Genomic DNA, 12880 nt, shown 5'->3' with positions numbered 1-12880 from the left:
AAAAAAGAAAAAATAAAATAATTAAATAACTATTTTATAACTTTATATAATTGAACGATAAAAAAAACAATAGTTAAGAGACTACCAATATAATTAATCCAATTTATTTAGACCCATTTTTTCCGCAATCATAGGAAAAATAAGAAGTTTAGAGTGGACAAATTAGCTAAGAAAATGAATGAGCAATGCCGCAATGCCCCCCCCCCCCCCCATAAATTATACTTGTACAATAAATTTTTTTCAATATTTTGTCCTTTTATAGCATTAAGAAATATATTGTATATTGTATCAATGTTCATTGGTCATAATGGTAATTCACATAGATTTTAATTACCAATTATCAATAATTTATCATTTAAAATTTTTAAAATATTTTTCATATTATTATTTATATATTTTTATAAAATTAAATAATAATATTTTATTAGTTTAATATTGATTCAATTTTTTATTTTAAAATTTGGTACTGGACAATGTATAATAAGAGATACTCATGAGTCGGGTTGGGATGAGTTTGGGTTGATCTTAAGCATGATATTAATATATTTTATGATTATCTAATCCCGGTTCAGCCCGAATTTTGAGCCTGAAATTTTGTCCAAATTCGTTCATATTTATAAAAAACTAACCCAAATTCATTTTAGGCTCTCCCATATTATTTTTTAAATTTTTAAAAATATTTATATTATATTATTATTAAATAATTGTGTACATTTTTTATTTATTGAAATTTTTTTATATAGTCATCTTAACATTATTTTGATGTTTACATTAGAGTAATATTATGTATATTTAATGTGTTCTAAATTACAAAATATAAAGTATTATAAACTTAAAACAGGTATGGTAGATAAGACTCGGGCCCTGAATGTTCAAGTCTAAGCCTGACTCATATTTTAAATGGGCCTTATTTTTTGCCTAAACTCATTTTTCGTGCTTAATATTTTTGTCCAAACCCTTTTAAAATTTGGGTGGACCTTCGAGCTTAGACAAGTAACCTAACTCATGAACAAATCTAATAATAATATACGGAAAAAATATTTAACGTTAGATTTGATGTAATTTTAATAATTTAATAAGCACGAGCAATTAATAGACCTAAATAATAATTAAATAAAAGGTCAAAGTTAGTAGAAAATAAACAATGGTCAATTAGAATGATTACAATTAATTTAACCCAATCTTTACGCATAGACAGAGCAAATGTAATTATTTGGACCGACTGTTGTATAAACTATGATTAATAAAATTGATTAAATTAAAAGTTGATTATTCTTATTTTTTAAAAATAATTAATTTATCGAATATTAGTTAAATTGTTATCCTTATTGTAAGGATATTTTTTGAAGTTGCGAGTTGAAGCTGATAATGCAGTTTTAATATATATTTTTTAAATTCTAATTAAATAAATTGAAAGATAAGCTTAAGGTTTTTTCGGTTTTTGAATTGCTTAAATAATAGCTATTCTTACTAAGTAATAGAGATGAAACAAAATTTAGTCTTTAAATTTAGTGATTTTTTTAATTTGATCTTTAATTTTTTATTAAAATTAGTCTCGAAATTCGGTAACTTTAATAAAATATTAACTTGAAAAAAATAAAAAAATATTAAAAAAATACAGAAAATATTAATAAAACATTTTTAAAGAAGTTAAAAAATTATAAAGTGATGATGTGGTGCAATATCAAAGTCTTACATCATCATACCTTAACATAATCCAAGTTTAGGGACTAAATTGAGAAAATTTATCAAATTTCAACACTAATGTGAACTAAAAGAATTAAAGGACCAAAGTAGAAAAGATGCCAAATTCAGGGGCTAAAATGTTACTTTATCCCTAGCTAATATTCAATAGATAATGTTTCTGGGATTGAGTTTTAAGAACCAAAAATAAAATTAATCCACCCTTACGTGGCACGACGTTATTGGGTTTTATAAAAACTTAGAGTACTTCTTACTGTAGAGGTGCATTACTACACCTCATAAACAGCCCGCCACTTCCCACGTGGCAATATATACTTAGGTTCCATAAAGCTCCTTCTTCCATCTTCACTTCTTCTATCTTCACTTCTTATAATAAATAACTGCATTTCAAAAAAAAAAAAAATCTGTTACTGAACTAGCATATTCATTTCATTCACTATAATGGCCGAAAAAAGCGCAATCGCCGACGAGTTCTCGTCGTCGGTGTCATGCGGACTTATGCTATCAAAGCGAATATACTACGGCAAAGGAGCTTCGCCGACGCCGGCGTTAATGTCGAGGTCTTTATCGTCGACGGAGAGTTGTTATCTTCCGACAGCGGTTATGGCGTATGCGGTGGTTTCCGAGCCTTCTGTGGTGGACAATCCGGACGTACCTAGCTACCAGCCGTACGTGCACGGTAGGTGCGAACCGCCGGCGTTAATTCCGTTACACATGCACGAGGTTTCCATGGAGGTGGACTGTTGGATGGATACTGCGTTCGTTACAGCTAGCGGCGCGTGGCGCGTGCACTGTATAATGGCCGGTCGGAGATGTGATTGCCGAGTTGCTGTTCCAATGGGAGAGCAGGTAGCTAAGCTAATTAGTACTTTTTTCAAAAAAAAAAGAAAATAAATAATTTAGTTCAATTCAAATAAATTGTCTCCTTCACCGTGACCGGAGTTTTTAAGTTCTTCAGGATCAAAAAAAGAACATATAGTAGCAATTCTTTAAGCCACTTGAATTTTTTTAATTATAAAAAGGAGCTGTTTTCTTTTTGAAGGAAAACGAGCTGATTATTAGTAATATTTTGAATAGTAACAAAAAAAGTTTTTAGCGTGAAATGGTGAGATTAGACAATGATATAAAAGAAGAATTAAAGTTGAACAATGTGATTTTTGCTTTTGAATAGCTTAATATTTATGTTTACAAGTGGAGAGTTTGTTAGGGGAAAAATATTAAAAAAGCAAAAGCAAAAAGTATAATCTTTCATTTTAATTATTTTTATACAAAAAATTATTGTTTCGAATTTGAGATTTATATTAAAGATCGTATTATTTAATTAAATAAGTATTTTATTAAGTATTTAGTTTATTATTTATTTATTATTTAAATGTTTTAGTGCAATTGATCGGTTGAACCCTTTTTAATTTGACATCGGATCCCATTTTTTAAAAATATTTTAATATTTGTTTAGTATTAAAAAATGTTTATTAGTTGTCAATTGTAAAAGGAATGGCAAAACTGAAAATTCAACTATTTTTTAACACTAAATTCAACTTTTTTATTCTTCATGTGGACCGATTTAGGATTTTATTATCTACTTTTAAAGCAATTGCCTTTTTAACTATTCACAGATCTTTCATGTCTACAAATTATATGATGACTGAAGATTCATGCATTTTCTACAGGGGACCATGAGATATTAGATAATGCCAAATTTGGGGTTCTTGCTTTTCTTTTTCTTTTAATTTCTTTTTTAATTTGATATAACATTTCACCGTTTCTTGGTTCTCAAGATAAACATGATGTGGCTAACAGGGTTCGATTCTAGGTGTTGAGGTTGACATCTCGGAGACTGAGAAGTCGTCCTATAATTCAAAATGGGTCACATTAGCTGATTCTAAAGATATGGAAAAAGTTGCCAAATCTGGAGATGGTTTCTTCTTGACCCCTCATATATATACTTTCAGAATTCCACAAGTAATTACTCTCTTTTTTTGTTCTCGTTATTTTTCTTATTAGTATTTATCATGTTAGCTAAAGTTGTTTTTAACATATTCAGGTATAAGAATATGGTATGATCATTTAATTATATGAAAAAATTTGAAAAAGAAAATTATACTCATACAGTATATATTAAGGTTATGCAACACTTTGGATCTTCAATCCAAAAAATAGAAAATCGATTACCAAAGCAAAATTAACTGAGACCGATCTTGGCTTCATAACCAACTATTTCGGTTAATTGGTTGAGTGAGCATGGGTAATTGGGTATTGTGTTGGTCTAGGCTAATGAGCTTATTAAATTTATTGTGTAATGAGTGGGGGTTGGTTTAATTGGGTAGTTAAATAATTGGGTTAGGTTTGGATAGGAATATTTATATATTTATTATAATTATATATTTGAAAATGAGGTGAGAAACACTTTATATAGGTGTAAAATTCAAGTAATTTTATACACCTTGATAAATTTTTTTGTATGATTAATATTTTAACCTTCCAGTTGTCATATTCCATTCATGTAAATCATATATGTCAAGTTTTGAGTAAAATAAAAATGTCTAACTATTTGTTTTTTATATTGTTAAATATATTAATAAAGACATTATTATGGATCGATATGATAAGGATATACATGACATATAATTATATTGATAAATTTAATAGACAGATAACCAATTCGGTTTAACTCATCAACATGAGTTTTGTAAATTAAGTTACAACCTACTGCACGAGCACGGTCCTAGTACATATATATTTGTATGATTGTATCCTATATTCATCTGAATCTGGGTGATATAGCGTATCTATTATCATTATCTTCACAAACAGTTATACGTTTTAAATATGTGTTAGGTTGAGGGAGGATCTTATTTTTCAATTAAAGTCTGTTGGTCACAAAAGTTACCCTACAAGGATGGTCAGTTTTGCCTCACTGTACCTTTTAGTTTTCCGACATATGTCATTCCGGTTGGAAAGAAGATCCCTAAGAGAGAAAAGATTCAATTGAATGTTAATTCTGGCTCTGGAACGGAACTTATGATCCAATGTAGTAGCCACCCTCTGAAGGTATGACAATTTCATAACAATGTCTGGCTTCTGAAATACAAAAGATGACATTTTATTATAACTTTGTAGGAACTAAGTCGGGAGGTTCGTAAACTAAGTTTTGTATATGAAGCAGAAGTGCCAGCATGGTCAACTTCCGACCTTGATTTTGCTTATACTGTAAGATCTTTTGACAACTGATTAGTCTTCAATTGACTGTTAAGTTGAAGTTATTTTGGATTTTTTAGGGTCATATAACATTGCAAGGATGCATATGTGATGTTAATTGCTTCAATTTTTATAGGTTACTTCAAGTGACCTTTATGGTGGGGTTCTCCTGCAATCTCCAGCCTTGCGTGATTTTGATGAAAGGGAGATGTTCTGCCTGTATCTTTTCCCTGGAAATAAGCAGATCAGGAGGGTTAGTTAAAAAAAAATTACTTTCACTTATCAACGGTTTAAAGTTCTTTATTTTCCATTTTCTTAAAGCAGTCATGAAAACATCATTTTCTCGGAGTTTTATCCCCTTTTAGATGGGCCTAGAGATGTGGTTTTTCTGGAGATCCATCTCTGAAGGTTGCATTCTGTTTCAGCCTAACATATATAGAGCAATATTGAAAAAAATTTAATTCAAGCAATACTGATTTTTATTATGGTAGATTCTTTTCCTTTCTCTCTCTTTTGTTTGGAGGTTCGCAGCCTAGGGATAGTGGAAGGAGTTGTAGATGCTGAGATTCGAATCCTAGGCCTACAGGATACCACGTGATTGCATGATCTAACTAAGCTAAACTACGGTTCTTTTCATTTTAATCTCTGAGGTTGCTTTAAACTGGAGTATCCTTAACATACTTGTTTAAGATTCCTTCCTTCTTCTTCTTTTTTATTTTTTTTATTTTTTTATTTTGTATTTTGGATCGTGGCTATTCTTATACCATGAGGTGTATCTGATAGGTATTCAGAAGAGAAGTGGTTTTTGTGGTTGACATAAGTCAAAGCATGCAAGGACTTCCAATTGAGAATGTAAAGAATGCATTGTTGGCATCACTCTCTAAGCTCAATCCACAAGATTCTTTTAACATTATTACTTTTAATAGTGAGAGTAACTTATTCTCACCAACAATGGTGCTGGCTACTCATGGATCAATTTTAAAAGCAACTCAGTGGCTTAGTAGTAATATTTTAACTACAGATGGTGGTACAAATATCATGCAGCCCCTTAAACAGGTATCAATTATCAGCATTTAAGCGACTGATCAATTCTATGAGTTAATGCTTTAAGCTTCTAGCTTTCTGATCACTGGATCATTTACTATTTACTGAAACATGGAAGGGTTTTATCATTTGTTATTGCAGGCAATGAAGTTATTGTCTGATACTAGTGAGTCCATTCCTCTTGTTTTCCTTATAACTGATGGGTCTGTTGAAGATGAAAGGGAGATTTGCAATGTTGTGAAAGGTTGTTTGACAAGTGGAGGGTCAGTTTCTCCTCGTATATTTACTTTTGGCATTGGTGAGGTTTTAGGTGTTTGGGACATATTTCCCTCTTTGTCTTTCTGCTTTCGCTGCAATTGTTTTTATCAGTTGATTTGGTTTCTCATTTACAAATGAATCTTTTCTGAAAACTGGAGTCGTGTTTCTATAAAAATGTACAAGAACACTGTATGTCCTCCTCCAAGCACTGAATATGTCATACATATATATATTTATGTATATTCATGCCCTTTTGATGCATTTCTGCAGCTGTAGTCTGCATCCTTGGTGTGGCCAACATATCGTGTAGTAACCATAGACACCAATGTCATTTTTTTTTCTTCGAAATATTGGTGCCAACCCATATTCAGACATAAGGTGTGACTTTCAAAGAACTTTATAAATACAAGGAAAAAACTCGAAAAAAGAATTGAATATGATAACCCTATCTAACGCCCACAGTTGAGTCTGAGTAATATTGCTCAGTAGTTCCATTCTGCTTGTTTAGTCTACACCAAGTGACACCCTCTTTTATACCTTTGTCAGCCATTGGGCTAAGGTCAATTGGTAAACCTAAAATCTGAACTTTTGATGTCAATACCAGCTGATGATCTTCACTAACTCTTTCATGTTCATCGACCAACACAATCTATCGACACATCTGAGCAACATTTGTTTGTCTGTTTCATTCTTGCGTCATTGCTACTTTTTGTGTTTAAACTTTTCTAGGTTTGTACTGTAACCATTACTTCTTGCAAATGTTGGCTCAAATTGGGAGAGGCCATTATGATTGCACTTACAATGCAGGTTAGGTTTCTTCTAATTCTTCCTTTTCCTTTTTAGATCTTTTATATTTGTACTTATTTTTTCTTTTTCAATGATACCATCCTCAAGAATGACTTTGTGCTGTAATTTTATCATGATTCAAAATATTATTATTCATTGTTTTTGAATAAGCTGCTATGATCTAATTTGTAGTCTATTAGCATGAAACCATGTTTCCCTACTCATCATTTTTCTTGAAACAGGTGTTTGATATGACATATTTTCTGACATGGTCACAAAACCCTCCAAATACATGGAAATACTTTTAAAAACTTGAGTATACCCAGTGCATACCCAAATCTGACACTTACATTTAAGCTTGAGTAACATAGGAAGGAAACATGGGGAAACTCAATGCTAAACTAATACAGTACTAGGTAGTATTGTAAGCTGTTGTTGCTCAGTCCTAATAATATTTATTCTGACTTCACCATTATTGGCCAGATAACATTGAATTGCGAATGGAGAGATTATTTACTACAGCTTCTTCAGTTGTTCTAGCTGATATAACTATGAACATTCCAGAAAATCTTGATTCTCTTGAGGTACACCAGAGCTGTTTATAAAATTTTCTCATCCTTTATGTCAAGTATTTAGACGTGATATATTTGTCTCAGTATGACTGTCGATTTTACTAGGAGGCAATGTTGCTCTGACTTCATTTTTCTTGAAGTATCGATGTCTGTTATCATATCTGATGCATATATGAAAATGGGCACGAGGATATGATCCTCCTTAAACTCTTCAAATACTTGAAAGTTTTGTAAAATAGAATTGAACATATACATATTGGGTACATATGGAGTTCGACTGTTAGAGTAACATAGCTATGTGGTCTATTTTATATGCTTGTCCAAATATTATCCTCCTAGCTATATCTGTAAGAATACCATTTGTGGTATTGCAGTTGTTTCCATCTCGTATTCCAGACCTCTCGTTTGGAAGTCCTTTGATTATGTCGGGCAGATACAAAGGTGATTTTCCAGACACTATTAAAGTTAAAGGAAGGTTAGCAGATATGAGCACATTTATAATGGACTTGAAAGTGCAAAATGCAAAAGACATGTCATTTGATAGGGTAAATTTTCTACTCCTGAAGTTAATACCACTGGAAGTTTCAGAATTTATACTTGACAATTTTATTTCCACAAGGATTCAACTCATAAAGAAACATATGTAACATGTCTGCTTTGATTTCCATTTGCCTCTGCCAGTTCTTACATGTTCTATTGAGGTCTGCATGTAACAATTTTGGGCCTTGCGGTTCATTTTTTTTGATTAAGGCATTGTTTTCCCATAAGCTCTTCACTGCATGTGATTTCCCATGTTACTCCAACTTTTCATCTTTTTGTAGTAATTGTGTCCCTGAGTTTGATGCATATATGCACATAGCTATAGGAATACGGGCCTTAAATGGAAAACTCTACAATGTGAACATGCCTTGTTTAAAACTCGCATCCGAATCTGAATGATATAAGTGGCTCCACTCGTTGTTGTGTAGGGAACCTATGGTGTTAATTTTCTAATGAAAGTCCATGCTTCCCACAAAAGTTTTTATACCCTTTTAGAAAAATACCTTCAAAATTATAAGATCAACCTTTCAATTGAGACCTTATTTAGCCATTGACTTTCATCAATAAATGCAGATATACAAGTTTGGGTGCTGATGCATCTTCTTTTTCTCATTCTTATGTTTGTTAATAGATACTTACAAGGAGGCAAATAGATATCCTTACATGTCATGCATGGTTGTCCGAGAGTAAAGAGCTTGAGGATAAGGTATGCCACTTTCTGAAACTCTGCTTGTCCCTAAATAACTTACTGGCAAACATTGTTCTAACTTTTCATTTTTTAAAAATATGTGTGTTCGGGGCTCAAGTGTCTGACACTCATCTAACCATTAACATGGAGATATGACCTTCCAAGAACTTCCAAATATATGAAAAACAAAAAAACTTAGAAGAAATTGAACATACTTGTATCAGAAACTCCAAATCTGACATTCACACTTGAGTCCAAGTAACATAGCATTGCCTCCAAGTCAGAAATTATTTGGCATGTCTAAGCTTAGTTTGACATCATGGCTGGTCCCTATAACCTTTTGTTTGGACTGCAATTAATGATGAACCTAGATGGATTTTGTTGTTCTGATCTACAGTCACTCCCTGATGAATTCATGTAATTTACTTATTTAAGCTTTATTTAACTCTCATTTCTTGCATTCTGGTTGATATTTTTAGTTATCATCTAATTATTTTCGAGCTTATGTTGTTTTGAATCTTATTTTTCTTAAAGTACCCATGTCTGACATTCCTATCCGTTACATGGGTATAAGGATAACCTCCAAAGATCCTCCAAACATAAGGAATAACTTGAAAAATCTGACTATGTCCTTGAGCAAATACCCATTCCAAGTTCGAGCACCATAATTTGAAGTTATTTCTATTACAGGTCGCCAAAATAAGTCTGCAAACTAGTTTTCCATCTGAGTATACTTGCCTGATTCTGCTTCAGACTGATAGTGAGAAGAAAGTGCCAGAACCGATGCTACTACAGGAGGTATGTATTTATTTTTTAATGCAGTTTCAGCATCCCCTAATCACATGAAAGAACTTGAGAGTTTGTTTGAAACACTTGCCCTGTATCAGAATTCAGTCCGATTTCCATTAACCCGTCTTCCATCAATTATATTCTTTCGTTAAGATTTTCTTTAGATCTTACTTCGATCTCTTTTCCTTTCATTGGAATTTTCTTTTGATCTGACAAGTTAATACTTACTTCTACCATCAATCATTCTAGATGACATAAGATTTTGGAAGTTTTGGCTGTGGGTTTTCAATAATTGAAAACGTTCTAGGTTAAAATATGCGCCCCTTTACTTTTCCCATTTTTTGGAATTTAGTCCCTACTTTTAGAATTTAAAAATTCGGGTTTTATCGGTTAAATTTTTTGTGCGACATTTTGACATAAAAAAATTTCACTCGGTAGTCATGGAACAAAAAAGAGACTTTGTAATCGACCTGAATTTAACAAAAGAATTTTAATAATGTTAACAATTGAACTTGCATTTTAAAATCTTAAACGTAGAGGGACTAAATTCTTAGAAATAAAAAAAGAGGAATTAAATTTCAAATATACAAAAAATAAGGAAGAGCCATACTACTCATGCATAGATATGTTGAATATAGGTATGTGTTTAACAGGGACATTTTCAGTTCTTTTTATTTCCTGTTTCAACGTATTTAGAGGATTCTAGCAAGGTTATAATCTCTATACCATTCCCACGTCTGAATATGACTATATGAGTAAGGTATAGGCAGGATAAATGATAAAGTTGGTATTTCATTTTTTTACGTACATGCATATATATTTGAGGTGAAAAAAATGAATCCAAGTATGTTCATTAACTTAGTTTCTGTAAACTGAACTAGATATTCAACAAAATAAGCCTACTAAAAAAGGGAGATTCAAAAACCCAGAAGCTAGTTTCCCTAGGATGTCTAGGTGTGGGCTTTGGTAACTTGACTGCAACAGCTAAGAACATCCCACCCGGAGCCAATGAACCAAAGTCACCCGAAGGTGCAGAGATTTTGGTTAATGCAGCTACAAACTGTTGCAGCTTAGTGCTTGATCGATGCTGTTGCATGTGCTGCATCCAGACATTATCATACATGAATAATCAATGCTACATCGTTCTTACACAACTCTGCACTGCTCTTGCTTGCTGTGAGTGTATCAATTGCTGTTATGAACTCTGTGAATGTTTCTAGCAAATACTCTCCACTAACGGTTAGTTGAAAATGTCTTGAAAGATGAAAACACTGAGGATATGAAAATATTAATGTTATGATTATCTTATATGTATGTATGCATGTATATGTTGCAAATCATACTGTTAATAGTAAGCTTAATATTATTAGTCTTGCATATTCGACAATGGGACATTTGATACATTATGCACCGTGTTATGGTTCTAGAGAAGAGTTATGAATCCCTTTTCTTTTCAGTCTGTTAAGTACCTTTTCGAATAAAATTGTGAATTGATCGAATTAGACAATATCTAATAAGGTAGTGTGGATTATGACAATTGGTATCAAATCCTATTCTAAGGGTATTAACTAGTAACCATATGTGTGAGTGTATCAATTGCTGTTACGAACTCTGTTCTTGTTTCTAGCAATACTTTCTACTAATTGTTGGTCGAAAATGTCTTGAAAGATGAAAACACTGAGGGTATGAAAATATTAATGTTATGATTATCTTATATGTATGTGTGCATGGTATATGTTGCAAATCATACTGTTAATACTTGATAGTAAGCTTACAAACATAATCTTACATATACGACCATGTGACATTTGGTGCATTATGCTCCTGGTTATGGTTCTAGAGAGTTCTGAATTCCTTGTATTTTTAGTCTGTTAGGTACCCTTTCTGAATAAAATTGTCAACTGATTGATTTAGACGATATCTAATAAGCTTGTGGGGATCATATCCTATTCTAAGGCTAGTAACAAATGGTGTAATATTATATATATGGGTTAAATTCTAATATTATTCTCTATACTTTTGAAAATTTGTAGATTTAGTCTATGTATTTTAGTTTGGTGATTTTTAATTTCTGTGTTTTTAAAATTTAAAAATTATCATTAAAATTATAAAAAAAATTTATAAATAAAGTAATAAAAATTTTATAATTTTAAATTTTTTATTAAAAAATAACAATATCCACTCATTAAAATCTATTGGTTACAATATTTTTTTAAAAAATTGACCCTACTCTTTTACTGGGTCGGCATTATTATTATTTAATAAAAATCTTATAATTTTAAAATTTATATATTTAATAATGTTTAAATTTTAAAAGGTCTTAATTGATTCATTTTTACCCTTTAGCCTTGTTAGTTTCAAACTTTTTTAATTTATTTTCAATAAAAGAGTAGGGATCAAATTGAATAAATGTGTAAAAATTGAGGGTTAAATTTGTTAGTACACCTTATATAACATCAAAATTTAATAGAAGAGTTGTTTTGCTCACTCATCTAACGTATAATAATTTTTGTGGTACTTTTACTGTTGGCTAATGCACTAACTTGTGAGCCCAAACATGGTCTATGGGCCCTAAATTATAAATAAAATTAATAAGTATTATTATAAAATTATATATAAAATAATTATTTAAATTATTTTTATGTAAAATATGGAAACAAAATTAGATTATAAATCAATTAACTAAAATATCAATTAAGAAAATAATTTGAATATTTGTCAATTGAAACCTTAACTTAATTGACATTGTTGCTATTGCAACAACTAGAAAAAAAGTAGATTTCAACGCGCTTAAATATACATTATAAAAAAAAATTAGATATTCAGCTTCAAAAAAAATTGAATTCTCGAACAAAAAAATGAATATATTAGACCAAACAAAAGAAAATATAAGTTGAAGTGGAACAACAAGAAAAAATCTAACAAGAAATAAGATCGTACCCAAAAGTTCATTGGAATAAATAGTACAAATATCAAAACTTAAAATTGCATGAATAAAAGGAGGGTCATCCCAATAAGAATGAAGATAAAACTGCTTGAGCAAAATAATGAGTCGCTTTATTAGTATTTCGTCGTGTCCGATAGAAGTACAAATAATAAAATTGAAATTTAAAACATAAGCAACCATTAACAATATTACCAAAATTTGAAAGATATGCCTCAAGACTACTTCTCTGTAGTTGGTTTCCAAAATGATAATGTCGAGATTCAAAGAGGGTAACTACAATAATGTGATGATTTCAACTAGATGTGGCTCCATAGCAACATCAAAACCACGAACCTTCCAGTATTATCATGCACA

General features: G+C 31.1%; 1 protein-coding gene across 1 annotated transcript; it reads left to right on the top strand.

Moving 5' to 3' along the window:
- The first annotated feature begins 2018 nt into the window (after positions 1–2018).
- On the top strand, positions 2019–10956 carry LOC107891728 (inter alpha-trypsin inhibitor, heavy chain 4). Its single transcript, XM_016816602.2, has 13 exons — positions 2019–2553; positions 3505–3666; positions 4543–4755; positions 4825–4914; positions 5039–5155; positions 5686–5958; positions 6088–6244; positions 6934–7011; positions 7474–7574; positions 7937–8107; positions 8734–8808; positions 9481–9588; positions 10461–10956. The coding sequence occupies exons 1-13, from the start codon at positions 2146–2148 to the stop codon at positions 10797–10799; spliced, it is 2292 nt and encodes a 763-aa protein (XP_016672091.1). The 5' UTR covers positions 2019–2145; the 3' UTR covers positions 10800–10956.
- The last annotated feature ends 1924 nt before the right edge of the window (positions 10957–12880 follow it).

This window comes from Gossypium hirsutum, chromosome D09, assembly GCF_007990345.1.
Source record: "Gossypium hirsutum isolate 1008001.06 chromosome D09, Gossypium_hirsutum_v2.1, whole genome shotgun sequence".
NCBI classification, from domain to species: Eukaryota; Viridiplantae; Streptophyta; class Magnoliopsida; order Malvales; family Malvaceae; genus Gossypium; species Gossypium hirsutum.
Note: the sequence above shows the minus strand (reverse complement) of the source record. Positions and strands in the feature narration are given on the sequence as shown.

What these genes read in the sequence shown, in the direction of transcription:
- LOC107891728 (XM_016816602.2), top strand. Translation starts at nt 2,146, where the DNA reads ATGGCCGAAAAAAGCGCAATCGCCGACGAGTTCTCGTCGTCGGTGTCA. An exon ending in TGATTGCACTTACAATGCAG is followed by an intron (nt 7,012 to 7,473) that starts GTTAGGTTTCTT and finishes ATTATTGGCCAG; the next exon opens with ATAACATTGAATTGCGAATG. An exon ending in AAGACATGTCATTTGATAGG is followed by an intron (nt 8,108 to 8,733) that starts GTAAATTTTCTA and finishes GTTTGTTAATAG; the next exon opens with ATACTTACAAGGAGGCAAAT.